A 22,520-nucleotide genomic window follows, 5' to 3' on the forward strand; every position below is an offset into this window, starting at 1 on the left:
ATTGATCCAGCACTTCGGGGCAGCAGCCAGTCAGTCAGTTTTGTCACAATGAGTTAAAAAAAAAAAAATCGACAGGCTGTTTTACTTTGAAATAGATAAATTTAAGAGACATATTTGATTTTGACGGCATTTTCAGTTGGAAGTTGTTTACGGTGTAAACCAGACATTTCGGGATACCTGAGTCTGTAGTGCTCTCATAACTCCTATAGCGAGATAAATCAGAGGGGTATAGACGGCTGGTGGGCTGACTGCTGTAGCTACAGCTAACCCGCAGAGCCATGTCGGGTAGTGATCCCCATCATGTCTGTCGTCTTGGGAAGTGAAGATGGTGTTCCCAGAAATGCTGAAAACTGGTTGCAGCCTGTTGTCTGTAGGCTGAGATACCCCCCCCCCCAAGAAATGGAAAGCAACGTTAACTTCTTTGTTAAATGCCCACAAGGTGGCACTTGTCATCTTTTGAGGTCTAAATTTTTTACTTGCAGCAGCACTAAGAAATAATTTTAGAGGTTTTGAAACATTTCATAAACAGTAAACTAACTGTGCTTTCATGGGAGGAGTATTTCCCACCCCTCCATTAAACTACGGTGAAGAAAAAGAGGACAGCTGTGTTTTGCTTATTATCATTGCACATGTGAAAATTCCAGCTTAAAATTAAAAATTTTAAAAATTGGGTTTTTTTGTTATAAAGGATTTTAAAAAAAATTATTTGTCAATATTTGTGTAGTCACATGCTGTTATTTATCTGGCAAAGAGAAGTAAGAATGAGTACTTGCTTTCCTTGCTTTGGTTAAATAAAATCTAGAAACAGATCATTTGCAACCTAGTCTGATCACTTAGAAGATGAGTTCATTTAACAGCAGCAGTGCCTGTGATAGGCAAAATAACACTCATTAAAATTTTCCCATCATTTGTAAAGAGGCAGTAACAGACCTGCTAATAAAAGGCATTGAACTCTAGCTGTTTTTGGTGGGTCTCTCTTTCAACCCCAGTAGAAGCGTTCCCACAGAATTTATTGTTGCCAGATCAGACCGTTGTAGAAACCAGGATGGCAGTGTGATCTTTTTTTCTCTCCCCCTCATGACTGATGCAATTATTCGGAGCATGCCCTTCTTTAAGCCCTTTTGCTGAGAGTGCTTTCTTGTTTTCCCCTTGGTCGCATCAGGGAAATGGCAGCAGCCCTTGTAGCTTTCTGGGGCATGGTTCACACTACCTTTCTCTTAATCATTTTTAAAATTCCAATAATAATTAGAAACCTAATTGTACTTGTTTGGGGTGGTATAAGCAAAAACATGTGAGGATGAAAGAGCAGAGAAGATTAAGTTTTGTCCCACTAAAAATTCCTGGGGCACAGTGCATGTGATGTGGTGCTGTCCTGCAGCCAAAAGGACGCTTTCGTTATCGGTGCCTGTTCTCACTGGTTTGTTTCTTTCCCTTAGATTGTATTCTACTCTTGTTCCCCTCCCAGATGGGAATGCCTTTGGAAAATGTGAAGAAAATACACTGATCTGGGGTTTTTTGTTTTCTTGTTTAAACAAGTCAAATACAGTTTAACTTCCAAAGTCTAAAACTGCCAAGGTGCATGGGGTTTTATGGGCATTAAGGAGTATAGCTACCTGCACCAAAGGTCAAGGGAACGGAGCAAAACTTTGTGTAAGGAGAATTGTCGCTGGTGACTCTGTCTTCTGCCCACAGGCTTGGGCACATCCCTGCTGATGGATGGCTTTGGTAGTGGAGGGACTTGCTTGTGCGCCAGCTTCTCCAGTGCTGGCCTGCAGTCAGGTGGGGTTAAGTGGGCGACCTGTAACCTCTACCCGTGAGTTGCCGTCCCCCGGCAATAGCTCCTCTTTCCAACTACAGGCCATTTGTCTCTGTGGTCAGACTGGCCTTTACTTTAACGCTGAACAGCTACCCCACTCCAGCTTGCAACTGGTTGTGTCGGCAGCACAGCGGGCTCGGAGCTGGGAACCATCCCCTGGGAGGGTTAGCTGTCCACCCGCAGCTGGGACGTGTGCTGAGCCGTCGCGTCTGCCTGCGAGTTAAAGTGGACGCCTGTCCGGTATCTTTTCTCCACTGGGAGAAGGTGGAGAAAATAGATGGCTTGTCTGGAAGCTTTTGCACTGAAGCTTCTTACAGTAATGGTGTTTGCCTGCCTGAGGAAGAGCCTTGACATGTCTAAAAGTTTTCAAAGCTTTTTTTCTTAAGTCAAAGGAAATCATGTGCCAAGGATAACATTAAAGTAGCATCAAAGTCTCAATAACAGTCTAGATGTATCAGTCATTGTTGCTGAGTGTCATACAGTATATTGGGGAATTGGGAGAAGATGTGGCACTCACTGCCTGAGGTGTTCTCAGCCCTGCAGGTATCTTCCCATAAACAAAAGAAATTCTGCCATGCCCTAGTTGTGAAACCCTGCATGTTTTCCACGTGGGCCCAGGCTATGTGTGCCATCAGGTTCTTGTCATTAATGTCTCTGTTTTTAGGGACTAATGCAGCAACATTACTGTTGGATTAACATTATTTATTCAGTCACTTTTAAACCCCAACGTTTTTTGTAAAATAACAAGATAATAGCTTTTACATAAGAGAAAGGGAATATACCAAGAAGTTGCCTGAGATCTTTTAAAAAGCATGGTGTGAGCCCGTGTGAGTTGTTTTGGTCAGAAATAATTTGTTACCCCTGTGTTATGGAAAGGCAAAGGCAGGACAAGACTGAGCCAGAGGATCATTTCCCTTTTTATAATCATGTGGAGGAACAGAATGCTGAAGAAGTGTTTGTTTCTAAGAAAACAAGGCAAGAAATATTGACCACGGCTTTTTTTCTTGTTTACCAAGCCCCAGCTGAAATGAACTTCTCTGCAGCCTTTGAGGGCAGCGTGTGTGGTTTTAGCTGCTGGCTGGGTTAAACCATGACAGTGATACTCTGCTTGCCAGGGAGGGTGGGTTGGCTTCCACAGGACCTCCTGCGATGGGCAGGTAGCCACACACGGCCCTTCTTGCTCTTTGCATCAAGGCTCTGCCTGCCACCCCGTTACAGATCGTCATTTAACTTTCTGACTGCTGATAGCAGAGGCATAGCAGAGGGGTGGAGAGAGGCTTGGTGGAAAAAAAAATGTGGATCACAAAGTCTTGTCTAGGAGTGACAAAGGACCTTCAGCGTGTGCCCTTCCTTCTTCAGTACGCACGCAATAGACAGCAATATTTTGGCCATTCTCTGCTGCCCCATCTCCGGGAGCTGCCTGCCATCGCCGTCCTCTCCTGGTGCTGCCTGCTGCGCGGGGGCTTCTGCAAAGCACTTCCAGCGCTGCTGGGTGCTGCCACAGCCAGCGATCAGCTTCTTGTATTTACCCTGAAACCATAGTATTGTAGCCCATCTGCTTTACTACCACTGCCTAGGGCGGTGGCTGTATTCATCCTTTAATTACCTTAATGCTGTTTGAGTTTTATTTTGGTTAGAGTGCATAAAAGCCCTGGCTGCTAGGGCCTGCTTGGCTGCTCCTTCAAATGTTTCGTGATGACTTGAGTTTAGTTTCTGAAATGCTGTTGGCACTTGTACTCTGAAAATCGGAGATGAAATGACATTTTCTATTCAACTACACAGTTTTTGTGGCTTAAGACTCTCACCAGCAAATAAATTATCACTTTATTTCTGTAAGTCGGTGATTTTTATGTGCATCCTTTGGGCATAGAGAAGGTGCTAACAAGGAAGATTTTGAGGCTGAGGAGGAGTTTTCTAGAAGCTGTTTTTCAGGCACAAAAAGGAGTTTGTTGTATGGGTCAGCAAATGGCCATGTCCACTCGCTATGTATCTGTCCAGGAGTTAAATTGTGACACATGCTGACATGACACATTAGCGTCTTAAAACACATGCTGATGCTTACTGGTTAGTGTCTAGGACATAGCTTACAGAAGAATGTTTTATACTTTCTTGCATCCTTTCATATTTATGACTTACACCATTCTTTGGTCCTAGATAGTTCACAAAACATGAAGCTAGATTTTCTCCTCCTGATCATGTTGGTGTTTGGTCCACGTGGCTAAGACCTGGCCTCTTTCACAAGGTTCACCACCTGAGGCCTCACCTGTATTCAATAGGGATATTGCCAAATAAAATCAAGTTTGGGGCAAGAGCTGCTGTGTCAGCAGGTAGCTGATTATTTCATCCCAGGCAGTGTTTAAAACTAATCTCCAGCATGATGTTACAGATCACCATGCTGCAGGGAGTGACATACAGTAAAAGAAAAATAAAGCTGAATTCTCTCCAGGAAACCTCACAGTAAGCCCTAAATTGCTTTATGGGGTTACTGTGCGTAGTTAAGCTGCTGCTGCTCTACCCTAGAGCTGGCCAGTCTTCAGTGGGGAGTGAGAAAGAACCATTTCAAGCAGAGGTAAACATTTTTATTCTTTCTATAAAAGGAATACACAGAGACAAGCAGTCTAAACAGTTTGAGGCAATAGTAACAGTTTTCATATCTGCAGTTAAAATGTACACTTTGAAAGTACTACAGTTGTCCAGATTTATATAAGGTATAAAATGGAAATGGGTAAGAAAGCAGAAAAATAATGAAGGGAAATGCTATGTTGTAATGTCACAATTAGTCACATTTGTGTTTATGGAAAAATCTGAGATGTTTTCATAGTGTTTGTGTCTGTATATGAACTTCTCCTAAATGGCTGTATGATTTTCTACTGGCAGAAGCATGTATTTCTGACAATCACTCTGTGCTTTTCACTTAATTGCACATGGTTCACGCGCGAGATGCATAGTTTCCTTTTTGTTTCATTAACTTGTGTGCTCAAAGGAGGGCACGCTGGGCCCAGAAAGCAATGCTCCTGCCCCACTGTGACATTTTTGCTGTTCTGGGCTGTTGCCAGAACCTGCCTGTTGTGCTGTTCTGGGCTTTTCTGCCTCTGTTTCCTCTGCCTTTAGGCAAATTTCAAGGAAGCCTTGAGTAGAGGTGAGATGGCTTGAGAATGAGATGCTGAGCAAATAGAGTGGGCTGGGTAGGTGAGTCCTAGCAGGATAGCAGTGGGAAGCAAACCAAAGGGTTGCTCAGGGATGAGGGGAGAGGTCTTGTATGCAGATGAAGAGTGCTAAGGCTGGGGGAAGGCAAAGTCCTGGAAAAGTGAGGAGGAAAGAGGATGACAGCAAGAAAGTGCTGAGAGTTGTTAGAAATAGGGATCACTCCTGTCCTTGTCCATTGGAGAGAGAAAGATGGGCTGGCAAACTCGTGCTGTTGGAGAATCATAGAATGGTTTGAGTTGGAAGGGACCTTAAAGATCACCTAGTTCCAACTCCCCTGCCATGGGCAGGGACACCCTCCACTAGACCAGGTTGCCCAAAGCCCCAGCCAACGTGGCCTTGAACACTTCCAGGGAGGGGGCAGCCACAACTTCTCTGGGCAACCTGTCCCAGTGCCTCACCACCCTCATAGAGAAGAATTTCTTCCTAATATCTAATCTAAATCTACCCTCTTTCAGTTTAAAGCCATTGTCCCTTGCCCTATCATGACATGCCCTTGTAAACAGTCCTTCTCCTGCTTTTTTGTAGGCCCCTTTAGGTACTGGAAGGCTGCACTAAGGTCTCCCCAGAGTCTTCTCTTTTCCAGGCTGAACAACCCCAACTCTCTCAGCCTGTCTTCATAGGAGAGGTGCTCCAGCTCTCTGATCATCTCCGTGGCCCTCCTGTGGACTGGCTTCAACAGGTCCATGTCCTTCTTATGTTGGGGACTCTGGAGCTGGATGCAGTACTCCAGGTTGGGGTCTCATGAGAGCAGAGTAGAGAGGGAGAATCACCTCCCTTGACCTGCTGGTCACGCTTCTTTTGGTGCAGCCCAGGACACAGTTGGCTTTCTGGGCTGCGAGTATGCATTGTTGGCTCATGTTGAGCTTCTCATCAGCCACCACCCCCACGTCCTTCTCCTTGGGGCTGCTCTCAACGCATTCTCTGCCCAGCCTGTATTTGTGCTTTGGATTGCCCCAACCCATGTGCAGGACCTTGCACTTGGCCTTGTTGAACTTCATGAGGTTCACATGGGCCCACCTCTCAAGCCTGTCAAGGTCCCTCTGGATGGCATCCCTTCCCTCCAGCATGGCGACCGCACCACACAGCTTGGTGTCGTTGGCAAACTTGCTGAGGGTGCGTTCAATCCCACTGTCTACGTCGCTGACAAAGATGGTAAATGGCACCGGTCCCAATACCAGCGCTCTCTGCTCCAGAAGCAGAGACGCATAACCTGTCACTTAGGGTACATAAAAAATGTAGGTCTGTGCTTACACTTAGAGGCGCCAGCTGTTACGGGTCTGCGATAAGATGCCTGCTTCAAAGATGAGTTTGATTTTGCTGTGGGTTCAAGAGCAAAAACTGATTCTGCAGAGTAAAAGACTGTAAATGTATTTTCATGTGCCCTGCAGCTTTGTTCCCCTCCACCCCTTAACCTTGCTTTGGGTTTCAGTGGGACTTCAAGTGGTGCATCACTTTAAGATATTCTTACTCTTTTCTTTACACATGCATACACATTTATGCCATGACAGGTCTATTTACGAGCTTGAAAGTACAGATTTTGGGAAGACAGCCGGTTTTTTTCTGATCTATTCCAGGCTGGAAAATTATTAGATATCAGTATTATTAGATATCAGTATTATTAGATATCAGTATGGATTCAGGGTAGAGAATTTGAAGAAGTCCCATTATATTATGTAAAAATAAAATTTATACATATACCCTTCTAATCAGAGCAAAATTCTGAAGAATTAAAAAAACCTGTTGTTGCTTGGGATAATGGGAAATGATCAAACAATTTCACTTTTAAAGGTTAGAAAGACTATTCAGCAGCAGCATCTGTCAGCTTGAAACTGGTATCAGTTTGCAATTGCAATTTATGTACATGGACAATGTGCCTGATCTAAAATGTCCTTGCTGACAAGAGTGCCCTCGCGCTGGCAAAAGTCTCACCAGTGCTGGTAGGATCAGTTTAGGCATTTATGTTTTCTGTAGTGCTCTAGACCTTTGGAGAAGAGCAGCTTTAAGCTGAATTGCATCTCACTTAAGGCAGAAAATACAGTGAAGATAAAACATGATGCACAGTTTGTAGAAAATGATTTTATTTTATCGTGGAAACATTTAGCAGAGCTGAGATAGTGTGCTGATGGGAGCTGTAGAAAAATCTGAGAACTGACAGCATAGACTTTATTGTGTTAATTAGAAAGTGGTGCAGCCTTAGTGAGAAAATGTATTTTGGGTTCAGCATTTTCTGGGGTTTTTTATCATGCCTTAAAGTGCTTTTTGGGTACTTTGGATGCCGAATTGGAGACTGCACTATCTGAACATCAAGCCCTTTTCCTAATAACGCATTTCAAAGTACTGATGATGTGTTAAATGGAACCGCATTGATTAATCTTTAAAATCAAATCGGGTAACTAACAGACGGGTGTGATGTTTATGCTTATTCTGTTTTATCTTTGTGTAGTGGCGTGGTTTTAGTAATAGAAATGTTCTTGCACAGAAACAAACACTACAGACCCTCTGCTTCACTGATGTTACTGCGCTGTACTTGCTGCTACAGTATTTTATATCAGATAACATCATTTTTTTTTTTTTTAAATCACAATAGAAATGACCTTTTGTTTTTTCATTACCTCATGTGGGATGGCCAGAGGGTATTCTCACACTGTAAAGGCAGTAAAGCACCGACAGATTTTTTTCTAACAAAATCCTTGTGCACAGCTGCATAACATAAATCATTCCTTCCAATTTCTGAATGTTAAATGTTTGTTGTATGAAAGTTACTGCTGTTCTTGCCTGACTTTAACAAGGCTTGGGGTTTTTTGTTTGGCACAAATATTGTTGCTTTTCAGTTTTATAATCATGCTGCCCTTAGTTGTAACAATTATATGGCTTGAGTGCGAGCAAGTATAGGTTAGACTGCCAAGATACTTGTATTTTCAGAACAGTCAGCTCATATTTTACAAATACAGTGTGTGTTGTCCTTTTCTTAAGTTATTTATTTTTAAATTCAACTGGTGCATATATTGCCAAAAAACAGACTATAGCAAAAGAAAATTCAGCTAGTGGAGTAAGAATTGTCTTCTGGGACCAAACCCATTATTTTTACTTACACATTTTGCCCTTTTTCCATGTGACATTGCAGTGCTAAGGATCACGTTACAATGCTTCTGGAATGAATCAACTTGCACTGCCTTAATTAAAGGTATCAAAGTAGGAATGAATAACCGTAGCTGCATCTGTTGCGGCTGTTTAATTTTTGAGAATTAGAATTTGGGATTAGAAATATGCTGGTATTTCTAATACATACTAGCTGCTTCCAAGCAGAGCTTTTACTCAGTATGAAAAAATCCTCCTTTTTTTGCAAAAATATTTCACAGTACTTACTCTGATTTTATTTTAGGAGTTGTTAATTGCTATCCAGAAGAGGGGAAAAGCTAATCGCAGGAATAAATTGGATGAAAACTGATTTGTCAGAATATAAATTGAGATTAAAAAATCTTTCTGGTGGAATTTAAAAAGGGAACTTACGGATATATATGTATTAAAATATTATGCATTCCCCTACCCCTCCACAGTATTTTTGGCTTCTGATCTGCACATTTGCCATTTTGCAAATGTGTTTCTATAGTTTTTATTCTAGCTGGCTGAAGAAAATACCTTTCCATATTTCCAGTTTAAGTTAGGAGGGGGGACTTTTAACAGGTTGTTCTATACTCTGATAGTAAAAAATAATTTTAGACCCTAGGTGCAATATTTATCTTAGTAAATCTGCAAGTGCTTCTGCGAGGTTATTTCTGTATTAAAATGTTTCCAACACAACATTAAGATTTTTTGTTTTTATTTCAGATACTGATGAATACAGACCACCTGTTTGGAAATCTTACTGTAAGTATCTCAATCGATTTTTTTTTTTTTTTTCCCCCAAGTCAGAGCTGAAGAAGTTTCAGTTAGGTGCTTTAAAGCACTCATTTTTCTTTTCATCAGAATCTGAGTTTAAGAAGCATCAAGGGGCTCATTACTATTTAGAGATAGGTGCAGTTGTTTATCCTGAAGGATAAGTGAATGTGGATTATTTGGAGGAGTAGATTCTCTGCATCTCACTAACAGAAGTGGTCCCACTCCTGTGTGAGTCTGGCTTATATTGGTTTGGCTGCCTAGATTGGGGCTTACATAAACTCCATTCATGCATTAAAGTTGGTATCACTTGCAAACTTTTAGGGCTTCTGTGCTGTAGTACCTTGCATCTCTAGAGCTGGCACTTCAGCTAGTTAGAAAAACTCAAAATAAATAGTTTTCCCCCAGAATTTGCTGATGTAGTGAAATGAGAGCATTTATTTGGCCTGGCGTGACAGCTCACAAGCAAGTTTTTTGAAGCCCTGGGTTCCTACCAGTCTGCCTGCCAGGGCTCTGCAGCATTTTGACATGGGTGCCCTAGCTCAGAGGAAGCCTTGCAGGCTGCCTTAGTCAGGTGTGCAGGGTGGCAGTCGGGGCGCATTGTCCTGAGATCAGAGTGCCACTCCCTTGGGAATTTCACAGCTTGCTGGGTTTCATTCCTAATTAAAAAATACCCCCCACTCACCCACCACCCCACCCCCAAAAAAAACCCTACCCCACCAAAAAAGCCCAAACAAATAAACCCCCCAAAAAACTCCACAACAAACAACCAAACAACCTTACATTTTTAAATACAAAAAAATTCCATGTAAAGTAATAACCTGTTGTTTGGAAGTGCTGGTGGAGATTCAGGGAGGTTGAAAAGAACGCAAGACAAATGGCACTGTAGCAAAGCACTGTAGCTTCCCACAGTGTCTCACCTCTGAATTCTACTTCTTTGTAGACAGAAAAGCTCAGGTGCGAGACATTTTGAGACTTGAGGAACTACAGAAAGAAGAGTCTTCTGTTAAACACACAAACATTCTGCTTTCAAAACCTGCTTTTAACACACTTCACAGTTTAGGGATGTCAAACCTACATTTGTGTTTTCTTTTGTATATATTCTTGAGGCTTGGCGTCTTCACACTGGCTAAAGGGATTTGCTCAAGCAACATTTCACATGATGAAAATGTGAATTAGCACCTGAGAAAATGTAGTTACATCAAAATGGTTTCCATCCTGCAGTGGGAGATTCTTTACAGTCGGAGATTTTGCATTGGTCTAAAGGCTTGGTGAAAAACAGGGTTAGAAAGAGAGTAAGTTTAACAGAGCAGATTAAAGCATTTTTGTCAGCTGAAAAATATGTAGTAAAATTAAATGAGCATTAGAAAAACAGCTTTTTTTGTCACCTAGACCAGTCTTCTGCTAATGGCTCACAGAGGTCAGTTGTTTCTGTTCTGTCCCTGCTGTTGTCAACCTGACACATTCAAAAATCACAGTTAGGCCTTAAAAACTCATAAATCGGCATCCTTGTTGGGGTTTGGTTTCCAATTTTTGAGTTGTTAAAGTGATCATGAGTCACATAGTCAAGATCATGTATGCAATATGAGCATTAGATGACTTCTGTAAATGAGAACATGTCTCAAGAAATTTCAAAGAGCTTTGGCTGTAAGGAAATAGTCAGATATTGTGAAATTTGTAGTAAAGATTACAGGAGTTGGCAAAACTGTGTACGCCTTAACAGTCTGGGAATGTCAGGGTCTCTTAAAATACACTTATGCTAATGGAACAAAATTGAAAGGCAATGTCTAAAAAAAGGCTGAAGACTTTTAATTTGTCCATCTTGAGTGTTTTCTTTAAATGGATGACTTTGAACCGGTTTTAATAATTGCCAACATATGCAATTGGTGTCATGTAATTGAGACAGCTGGGACCTTGGTCTGTTTGTGAATCTGGTGGCAAAGCCCGTCTGTGCCTTTGAATCATCATTTGTTATACAAGTAGCTTGTCATTTGCCAAATCAGCCACTTAATATTAAAGAATTTCCACACAGAATGATTTGAACAACCTTTTCTCTTGCAGCGGAGAGCTAAAAGATAAAACTGAGGCACTTCGCTCCTTGGTATTAAACATCGTTAGTCATGATTGTAATACCTTTTTGTACTTCTTGTTGAGATCTGTGTATTTTGCTCCCAGACGTAAGCATTAACAGTGAATCGCAGCTCTACCTTTTGTGAACTCGGGGAACACTGCTTCTTTGTTCTGTTTATTCCGTGCCATAATCCGTAACCGGGGAGGTCCAACATCTGCAATACCGAAACTTTGTTGGCGGCTTGCCAGGAGCTGAGGGCTTGGGTGCGTGCAAATGTGCGTGCACCCATTCTCCTACACCATCATGGTTCACCGTGGTGAACCCTTCCCGTGGTTCAGAATTAAGTGCAGAGTCATGGGGTTTGATTATATTTCTGTCTCATGATGGATGAAGAGAAATGTCTTGTTTGACTTCCCTGGCAATAATTACAGCAGGGAAACTGGTGTTGAACAGTTTGCTTTGCATACATCAGTTAGAGGAGGAGGAATAGGCATCCTGTTTTGTAACTTAACTAGTCTACTTGCTGTCCTTCTGACTGGAAGAGGAGAAGGGTACTGCCTTTGGAGAAGAGGAATTTCCTTCCAGAAAATTTTTTCAGCCTGGCTTGAAGTCAGGTGGGAAACAAATCTCAGTTTTTGGCCAATTTCTGCAGAGTATGCTGATTGTGAGTCTCCACTGCTCTTCTGTGAAATTCGGAGAAATCCATATTCCCGTCATGATTTTTTTTTTTCTTTGAACTTGACTCTACAGTTCTCAGTAACAGACGTGGACAAGGGCCAGTGCCATCAAATACAACTTTTACAATGGAAGCTAGGGAAGCTGTGTGCTGGGTAAATAAATGGTCATGCTATGCTTGAAATGAAAATTGCTATTTTCTATGCTAGTGTGCTGTTTTACATCACTTGCAAAAATAATTTCTGTAATACCAGGACAGAACGGTAAGGATTGATTTAGTAATGTCAGGAAAAAACATTAGGTTTTTTGTTTGGAACAGAGGGAGTGATTTTTTTTTCCAGTTTATGATTGCCATATCATCGGACACCTTGCCATTTTATCCATTCTTATATAACTTAGCACATGAATACAGCATTTGTCAGTGGAAAAGACTGGTGATCAAATGAAAAGTGTAGTGAAGCCAAATCTTACTGGGCCAAATCTTAAATCAGTGTACGGTCTTACTACCTGAAGAAGGTGATGGCACATGCTATTAGACCTTGGTGTTAGTACTAATGATTGAAAGATAATTTAATTTTAAAAGATTATAATTCCAAATGTCCATTTTATCAGTTCTAGAGTACTATTCAAACACTAACTTACTGTTGACAGCCTCATTTTGAAGGTGACTTGCCAAACCAGACTCTTTTTGGGACAGAAGTTGAAAGTCTCTCCTTTGGTATTATATTAGAAAGTCTGCAGGCTAGTACCATTAAATTTACAGCTGGCTCCTCAGATTTATTCTGGCTTGCTGAGGCTTATTTAAAAAAAAAAAAAAAGGAAGTGGGGAGGAAAAAAAAAGGGGGAATGAAGAGACTAGTAAGTGTATCTCATAATTTGGGCCTTATTTGTTTTACCCTGCTACTCAATACCTGATGTCTTTAGATCTGCAAATGTAAAGGGCATTCTTCTCTTTGTTCAGAAAGGTCATCACTGAGTAGTGGCAAAAGCAGAGGGTTGGGTTTGATTCTGCAAAGTTCTGAATGATTCTTGTAAAGTGTTGGCTATTCAGTCACCTGAAATATGTCCAGCGTAGTAGGATGGGATTCCATCTGCTTACTGAAGAAAGTCTGACAGCAGCCTGATTTGACATATAATAAAATTTAACTTGTATTTCTCATGATTCCTTTTCTGATCTGCTTGATGGAAACTTCACTGTTCTTAACCCAGTGACTCCCTAGTACTCAATCAATTAATTGTAAAGATGATCAATAATCCCGGTTTGGCTAGCAACATTCCTTTTTCTGACCACTTGTAAGTAATTTTTGAGACCTTGATATATACATGCTTGCATTAAATCTTGCAGCAAGTCTTCATTTCTCTTAAACAGCAAAATTTAATGTTAAAATACCTAATTTATACAATGATTCTGTATTAATCAGATTTTAACTTCTGCCTTCTCTCAGTGTATCAGTTGCAACAGGAAGCTCCCCATCCTAGAAGGATAACCTGCACTCGTGAGGTGGGTATTATAAAGATTCAGTTTTATAGAGTCCAGTAACTCCAAGTCTGTACTTAATGGTGTGCAACTCAAACAATGGTTCCGTGGGAGACTTGGTGCAGTGATTAGAGTACGTAGCCTTGGGGACACTGGTACCTGGAAATCCATTTGATGTAAAATTGAATTAAAAAGCATTTTAGTATGACATGTATACCTGAGAATAATTTACTGGTTTTTGATTCTTAGATAGGCAGATGCATTCAATTTTCTCCTCCTTTTTGGGTCCGAAATTCACAGAAGCAAGAGCAGAGCTGCACAGCAGAACTGTGCACCTGTTCATACGCACATTGCTGCTAGATGTGTGCAATAATTGACAGAGGGAAGACTGAAGTCTCCCCTTGTGCTGTTACTTGAGTCATAGTACTTAAGACTCATTAATACTAGTAGCTAAGCTAGGCAGAGTCCTAGGTTTTAAGGACCCAAATGGTAAGAACGGGATCCTATTGATGCACAGTGACGGAGTAACACCTGCTTCTGGGGTCAGTTGTTGAGGCAGACCCCAAGTTGCTGGTATGCCCTGAGCTGCTGTCCGGCAGAGCAGCACCTCTCCGGAGCTGTGGTGCGGGAGGGTTGAACCGATACCAAACATCTGTGCAAGCAAGCTTGTACTTGTAACTGCATCTCTCTTGCAGCTTCAGTTAGGAACATGGGAAACATTAATTTCAATTTAAAAAATGCTGAAATGTTGGGCTTGACTTGTTAAGCAGTATTACAAAACACAGCTCTTACGGAATAACCACTGAAAGTTATTACATTGCTGCAATAAAACTTTAGCATTTTTATCATGTGCCAAGAGAAAGGAAATTAATCTTTGAAATATGTTAGTTATTTCAATGTGGTATTAAATACAAAGGGACATAGCACTGTCAGGCCATGAATAGCTTACAGTCTAGATCACAAAGAGGATTGCTTTACAGAATTGAACAGGTGTTTTGCTGTCATCTTTTCAAATGCCCAGTTGTGACTCTGACTACTGTCTGATAATTTTTAAGATAAAAAGTAGAGATTTAATGGAAGTGAAATATAGCATTTAGTGGAAGCACTCTTGTTTTCCTTTCTTAATTTGTAGATTTGTATTTTTATAAAAGATATTGCTATAGCTGATTGCACTTAAGCAAGACATAGCTGTAGGAAAGAACAATACGTTAATTTTACAAGAAGCATTATAGCAAAAAGTTTCATTTTAACCAGTGTTTTCACTGCTAATGAGTCCAAGTGGGCAGATTCTTAAGTTTGTTGTGCAGAGTTCTTATGGACATCAAATAAGGTGGGATGGAGATTTGGAGCAGAGATCTATAGAAGGTAAGATCTGACCTGTGGAAAAAAGAGGAGATTTTCCAGATTTTTATTCCCATTGCAACATGTTAGGAAGGTTCTGTTCGATTTTGTGTGTTCTCTATGTTAGGGCTTTTTATTACATTATGATACAAAATACCTGAAGTCTTATAGGAACTTAGTCTTGTAATACAGGTTTCTAATTCTACAGTTTGAGTGTCTGCTTCAAGCAGTGAGAGTATTTCCAGCTCCAGAATAAGAACCTGGCATGAATGGAGATTTTCCCATTGACTTCAGTGGGACTATTCCCAAACAATGTGTTCAAGAGCTGTGTTATATCTGATCGTGCCCTGTATTGCAGTTGGGCAAAATGGATGTAGACCCCATGCCACCTGGAACCTCACATACTATTGAGGGGAGCATCATTTTCTCTCAGTGTTTCTCCTCCTTTTTTTTTTTTCTCCTCCCCTGTATTACAAGCGTATTCTCCTCCTCCTCCTCCCACTTTTTCCTCTTGCAGTTTTTCTTGAGGAAGTAGAGGATACAAAAGCATTGACGTAGAGTGCTGAGAGCACCGTTGTTCTATTGTGTCTCAGTTGAACAGTAACCTACCTTTGTATTCACAGGTACGCATGTGCTCACCTGGATAGGATGAAGTATTTTACTCCCTTTGTTGTTGTTAAGTGCTGTTGAGTAGTTGCTTTTTCCTTCCTCCTCCAAAAGTATTTCACCGGTGGAAGAAGTGCTAGTATGTGTGTAGATATATGTATATATGCACATAGTAAAATGTACGAGCCTTCTGTTGGCAGCCTTCTGACACTGTTGAGGTGGTGACATTATGCCTGTGCAATCACTGTGGTTTCTTGTTTGCTGAGTCTTATCTCAGAGCGCTGCTATTATTTACTCATTTAATGACAGAGTTTCTTACAGTGTATGCTCACGATTTTGCCTGGTCCTTGTGGTGATGAGCAACCATTCTTCAGTTTCTTCACTTAGATGCTTTGAGAGCTTCAGTTGTGAATGTTTTAATTCTTATGGAAGTAAAACCTTCATTTTTCTATATACCTTTCGATATCTTTAAAAAAAACAAAACACAAAAAAACCGCAGAAATGTGGGAAAGTACCAGTACAATTAAGGCAATCTTACAGCAGATAATGTAACAATTATAATTGTTGTGCATGTCAGTTGGACAATGCATATGTCCCTTGTAGTCAGGGAGAAACTGTAAAATGATAAAGGTCCAGCATATTCAGTAAGATCTGTTGGCATTATATCCCATGCTAGTTTGATTGCAGAGAGGTGTTTTGGGGTCTTTTTGCCTTGGGTGATGAGAAGTCACAAGCATATTTTATACTAAGTTCTCCTTTATAATATTTCTTAGAATACTGTTAGCCTGTCCAGTCAAATAAGCAGAGATATAAATGTGTACACAGTATCTGAAAATTTAAAATGTCTCCTGCCTCTGGAGTGCTGGAAATCCTTCAGCTATTGGTCAGATCCAGATTGCCTTCTTTTTAGAATCAAACAAGAGACCTGTTCTTGCCAGCCAAATATAAAAGCATCTGGGTAAAGCTTCTTCAAATACAAGTCACATTGACCACTTATGATTTTCTCATCCTTGTTATCACTGAATTTTATTACTGTTAATTACAAAATTTTATTAGCTATTATACAAATGGAAAATTGAAAAGTTGGACTGTTTTAGGGAGGAAAATTTGCTGTGGGTGAGTGGTGTCCTGCATGAACTAATCATCCTAGCTCTTTGGAGGGTGTCTGAGCTTACTGCATCCCTACATAGAGGGATCCTCCTGGTGTAATTCTATAAACAGGTAGTCTGTTAGAGTCAATGGGGGATTGGCAAAAGCACCACAAGCAATCAAAACACTCTGCAAAGTCCTGTCATCACTGAAGAAACAAATGCAACACATTAGTGTCTATAATACCATATTTCTATGAATTTATTCCAAAACAAGATTATAACATATGACAAACTTTAAGTGTAAAACTTTCCCTGTGCCAGAGGGAACAAAAAAAAGAAGAGAAACATTCTGTGTTTTAAAATAGCTTCATCCCAGCCCCTGAACTGCGGAGTAAACCTGTGTCTGCACCATGAACATTGTTGTAGAAACTGAGAAATAAAATCTGCAGTTTTTAGAAACTAGCGAGAATTGAACTAAATAATATAGAGCTATGAAAGAATCAGTCAGTTGCAGGTATTTAGCTTCAGAACAGAACATATTAAATATACAGAATCCATTTACAAATGAAAAAGCTCTTCGAAGCTTATTTTTACTTAATAAAGGTAAAACTGAAAGAATACATTATCAGTGTGCATTTTCCTACTTCTGCATTAATTTGTTATAATGCAGGTAAGTGTGTTCATTGTAAGTATTGAACAATTTATGCAGCGAGCCAGATTTGAAGTGAAAATACATTCAGTGAGCAGTAACGTGTTTAACCTTTTTCTCTGGTCTCAGCCTCTCCTGCAAGTGCTGAGCTTTGTGATCTGCTCTTTCTCAGCTGGGTTTCTATTAGCAGCCATGCATGAGTCAGTGGGGAGCAGATTTTTTTCCTAAAAGTGGTTGAATTATTCAGCTATATAAACAAATTCATAAATATTAGGAAGAGAATATTGGTCCAGAGAACATCAAAGAGGTCAGTGGGAGGGAACAACGTGTGATTTGTTAAGGTATTAGCGCTTAAATTGCTCCTCTTGCCTTATTGTATTCTACTTGTTGGCATAAGCAAGTGATGATTAGGGGGAAAAATACTTGTGAAAGAATAATTGGAAATCACACCTAGCTTTTATTTATGGTGCAAAGGCAAGTGTTTTACAAGTGCTGATACTGAGAGGTGTATTCAACAGCATGACCTACTTAACAGGAAACGCTTCTCAAATACAGAGAATTCGAGTTTCTGCTCTGTTACTCCAGTTTCATATCAGAGCAACACACAGATCAGTGGAGTTACTCTGCAGTAAAAAGTGTGTTGCATTCATTTGGGATTTTTTATTTTGAAGGCACAGCAGAGCCAAGGCTTTTATCATTATAAGATGTTCATTTGTAAAGCTGATGATCCCGTAACATTCTAAGGATGTTTGACTTCTGCATGAGGCTTACATCCAAATTGTAATGTTGTTTGTCCAATTAATATTGTATTACCTCCCTGGAATTTGTATTTGTTGTGCATATAATCTTTTAGAAACACGTGTGTGTGCATATGCAAGCCTGCTTGGGGCGTCCTTGACTGCCATACGAAGGCACTCCATGATAAATTTTAAATAACTGTGTATGAAAAAATATCAGACAGACAAATTATGGAAATAATAGGACGGAAAAGGATTGTGATTTTAATTATGAGGCTTTGTCCTAATTCAGTGCTAGTAGTTAACAAGCCTGTTAAACAGCATCTCTGTGTAGTCTTGTGAAAGTGGCCTCTGTGAGTAGTCAAGAAACATAGCATAGACAGGCACATATAATGCACATCCTTATTCGAGCTGTTCTCAAAGATGGCTTTATCTGTGTGATACTCAACCAGAATGACTTCCCAGCTTTATGGTAACTAAGATCTTTTCTAAAAGAATGGCAACTGTAAGGCACTTGCCAAGTCTGCTCCATTTTATCTGTTCATAAACTTGGTTTCCTTGGCTTCACACTTCAGTTTGAAAAAAAAAAAAAAAAGCAAGCAAGCAATGGTGGACATCTCACTGACCTTTGTGTTTCTTGCAGGTATCATAGTGAGACCTGAATCTTTCCTGTGGCCTCTACATCAGTGCTATACAAACATGCACAGTGAAAAAAAAAATCTCACAATATTTATTTTTTTTTTGTTCCTTTTTCTAAGTTAGAAACAATTTTTAAAACTGTGCCAAACAGGCTAAACAAACAGCAATAGGAAATTTTTCCCATAAATAAAAAGTCCTGAGAAGTCAAAAGACTTCGTATTCAGCTGATCTTTGCTGGATACAGAGAAAATGAAGTAGCTAAGACTGCCTTTACTCATGCTCAACGATAATTTGGTCCAAAAATACTGCAAAATCAGAAAGAAACTCTGCAGAGGATAATTACATTGTATTTTCAGCTAACTGCTTGATTTAAAATGACTGTTTTCTTGCTACTGCTTTGATTTTATTTTAAAATGTATTTCCTTTCTTAGGTGGGTTTTAGTTCCAGTCCAGATGGATGTTTTGGTTTTGGCTCCTTTAGTTAAACCTGACTGGGTGTGAAAGTTAGGCTAATGAAGCTTCTGAACTGAACCGTTTTGGCTTTCAGTGCTCATGTGCGACTGGAGGGTACGTGGGTGCCTGCAATTGTGATTTGTAGAAATACTGTCTGGCAGGAACTTCATGAAGTCCAGAAAGACACAAAAGACCAAGAAAGCTGCATCTTGCTTCTAGTTCTGGTGCAGCTAAGGATACCTACAGTACGAACAAATGCTACACTGCCTTTGTGCCTAAGTTGCTGTGAGTAAAGTTGGTGTCATGATACTTGTAGGAAACATTATAGAAAGCTGGAGAGTGGTGTTTGTCTTACATGGTAAATTCGGCTTATGGGAAATCTGTGTGGTTTAGTACGTTCACGTGGACTGCACTGCGTATGTAGCCCAGCTAATTCTGAGTGAATTAGAAGGCCCCTGCTGACTGCTGATGGAGTTGCCGTAGCGTCTAAATGTATGCATTCAATCTAGATGTCAAAACACCCTAATATTATCATAAATCTAAAAAGTTATGAAAAAAGACAAAACACCAAAAACGAGGCAGTAAAACTCGCTGAATTGGGGTTCCAGCTGCACTGAGTCTTACACAGGCAAACAGTGGTACACGTCAACATTATACTGAAGTTTTTGTGAGTTGGCAGAACTGATCAGTAGAGACTCAATGGTAACAGAAGCAATTATTTTCCTCTTTAACTCATCATCCACCAAGATGAACTGCAAACCCAGCTACAATTGCCCGGAAGTCCAGTGGAGCTTTTCTCTAATGTCAGTCCTCCAGTCATGGCTCCAGTCATCTGCCAGTTCACATTTTCAAATGTTTGCACACAGAGTATAATGTTATAATTTGTCTTGGGATTTGCAAGTACTCTGAAGATGCTTTACTAATCCATTTCTGAAAGGGAGTGTTTTTGCCTAAATAAATTTTCCAGTTCTGTCATATAAATTCACTGAGATAAATATAAAATCTCAATAGACAGACAAAAAAAATCTTATTCATGATAGTATTCTTTTTTTAACAACTACCCAAGACTAGTGTCTTGTCTCAAGGGTTTTAGTGAGGAATTGTTGCAAGCTTCTATAATAACAACAATAAAATGTTTTCACTTTTTCTTGATCCATGTTGCTATCTTTCTATTGAAGAAACAGCCTACAATTAACAAAAAATATTTAAGACTTTTTTTTTTTTTAAATGATCTGGTCTCTTCAGGCCCTTTAAAAACAGTTATCACACTGGTCAGCTCTTGTTTGCTGTTATGTAGGAGAAGGAAATCTTTTAGAACATTAGAAATCTTTTCAGTGATGGAGTGATTTTTTTCAAAAGTGATGAATCATCACAATAGCTTCTTATTTGCTGCAAATGTGGAAGTGGTGTTTTACTGTAGCTCTCCAGCTGCAAGTGCTCTTGGTTGTTTTTTTCCCTTCTTAACTCTTATCCCAGAAGCACTACCACCGTGGCTGATGGGCTCGGCCTGTGCCAGCGGCAGGTCCGTCTTGGAGCCGGCTGGCCTTGGCTCTGTCGGACATGGGGGAAGCTTCTAGGAGCTTCTCACAGAAGCCACCCCTGTAGCCCCCCCCACTAACAAAACCTGGCCACACAAACCCAACACAGGTCTCTAGAGCATAGACGGGCTGGTGTTACACAGCATAACACGTGCATACCTGTTGTTGAGGTCTTCTGTGACACTGCAAGTCACACAGTTTAGTGCAGTAAAGAAATGCAAGACTTAAACACTTGCTAATGATCGTTTGTTTAATCTACCACTTGCCCTCACTCTGAGGCGATATGATAGTGGCTTAATTTCTCACAGCAGTGGTACCAACAGCTTTATGATGGAAGATAATTTGTGAATTTAAGAGTTTTATAGATGTTTCACTGCATTAGCGCACTTAACAATATAGTACACTTACACCCATGAAATTAATCTTTTGTTTCCCCTTTTTGGCAGTTTGGTCAAGCAATACTTAATGCTATCGGTTTGTATTAGTAGAGCCCTGAGGATGACGTCAGCCAAGCGGCTCATTCTTTCTTGCTCCATTTCAAGCCAGTCAGAAGTGCAATGTTTCCTGAAGGTCTAGCTTTGGTTTCCCTGTATTCCACCCACAGGGAAAATCCTGGGATGGTAGATGATGTTTGTCTGTACTTTCACATTATATCCCTTTCTATTTTTAACACTATTATTATTGACAGAATGTTTACTGTATTGGTGCACTTGTTATGAAACATTACAGTTTCTGTTGTTTCTTCTAGGTAGAGAACAGACCCAAATATTATGGAAGAGAGTAAGTAACATACATCTCTGAAAGAGCTTTATCCGGACGTGTTGGTTGATAATAGTTATGGAAAAGGTTGCAAACGTTTGCTCTGGGCCCTTTGTTTCTTCTGTGTGTTTTACAGTAGTGTGTCTTGCTCACCATCAGATTATTATTGCAGTACCATCAGTTTTGTCTGCCTAAAATTACAGCTGGGTTTTCTGATGGATATGGATATCATTGATTGCTACCTGAAGTGAGAAAAACATACACTTCTGTACTTTCAAAGGGTTGTCTTTGTCTACCTCCTCCTCCAGTTGGCATTGCAAAAGGTGTTTGTGTGCAGGAAAAAAAAGATTTCAATCACAAATGCAATATAAGTGTGGAGTATATAGATGGCTTCAGATTGTGAAGGAAAAAACGGTTAGATTTAGTGTGGGGAAACAAAGCAGATCTTACTTGCGTTTATTTTGGTAAAGATGTGTTGTGTTGCTAGGTTATTACTGAGATTATATGCAATCCCCAAGATTCTAGCAAGTTGCCATAATATCCCTGTATGCTGCAAAATGTTGGATTGCATGCCACTGGCACAAAACATGTGAAACCAGCGGGAGAAAATGGATTTATTTCTACATATTAAATTGATAGATGCAGTTTTAAAAAGCAATATACTTGTTTCATAGATATTGTTTCATAGCAGCCTTTCTAAGCCATTTAAAGTGACTTCAAATGCAGGCAGAAAGGGAGATTAAGCTGTAGATTACTGCAAATCAGTCATTTTTATGTTTGTTTCTTTTTTAATTACCATGGTTGGTGGTTTTTAAAAGAGGAAAAGGTGATTTAAAAGTGAAAAGGCGTATGTTTCAAGAAGTCTTTGTTCCTTAGATTCCATGGGATGATCTCAAGGGAGGAAGCTGACCAATTACTAAGCGTTGCAGAGGGAAGCTATCTCATTCGTGAAAGCCAACGGCAACCTGGAACCTACACTTTGGCATTGAGGTTGGTAATTAATATTTCATTTTTAAATTATAAAATATTCAAAAGATTGTACTGTGTTGTTGACCTTAGTGCTTAAACATCCTTGTGATTGTTTTAATTTTTTTTTTTAAACATGGTCAGCATTTAATGAACTGATACTTTTTCTACCCTAGTTACAGGTGTGGTATCTTTAACCTTCCCTAACCCTTTCTGAAGCGCTAACATTTCTTATTGTTTGCACCATCAGGATAATAGCAATTGTGTTTTTGCCGGTAGTGCTTCATTTTGCCATTCTCCCACTGCGTCACAGATGTGACCCCATGCAGATGTTGGGAAAGCAGGCAGTCGAGAAAAAATAGGCATCTTATGAGTTCACATGACTAATCTGCTGTGTGGGTTACTTGCTAGCTAGCTGTGGCTGAAGAGCAATTAGTTCTCTCTAGTCCCTCTGTGGGATGGCCGATAAATCAGGACGTTTTTTGTCTGAACACCTGTTAGCTAACAGTGTTTGCGGATCTGTTTCCTCACTCTGCAAAATTCTGCCAAGTGGATCAGATGTAAATAAAAATTTAAATAAAAACTGAAATTAAAAAAAACGTAATTAGCTGTAAGTTTT

General features: G+C 40.1%; 1 protein-coding gene across 2 annotated transcripts in view; it reads left to right on the forward strand.

Annotated features, from left to right (window-relative positions):
- Positions 1-22,520, forward strand: part of CHN1 (chimerin 1) — a 104,672-nt gene that overhangs the window by 14,006 nt on the left and 68,146 nt on the right. For both annotated transcript variants that reach the window (XM_075756612.1, XM_075756611.1), the window contains exons 3-6: positions 8,852-8,890; positions 13,091-13,146; positions 20,925-20,956; positions 21,812-21,925. In XM_075756612.1, coding sequence (XP_075612727.1) covers positions 8,852-8,890; positions 13,091-13,146; positions 20,925-20,956; positions 21,812-21,925 — 241 coding nt within the window. The remainder of the gene's footprint in view (positions 1-8,851; positions 8,891-13,090; positions 13,147-20,924; positions 20,957-21,811; positions 21,926-22,520) is intronic.

This window comes from Balearica regulorum, chromosome 6, assembly GCF_011004875.1.
Source record: "Balearica regulorum gibbericeps isolate bBalReg1 chromosome 6, bBalReg1.pri, whole genome shotgun sequence".
In the NCBI taxonomy this organism is placed as follows: domain Eukaryota; kingdom Metazoa; phylum Chordata; class Aves; order Gruiformes; family Gruidae; genus Balearica; species Balearica regulorum.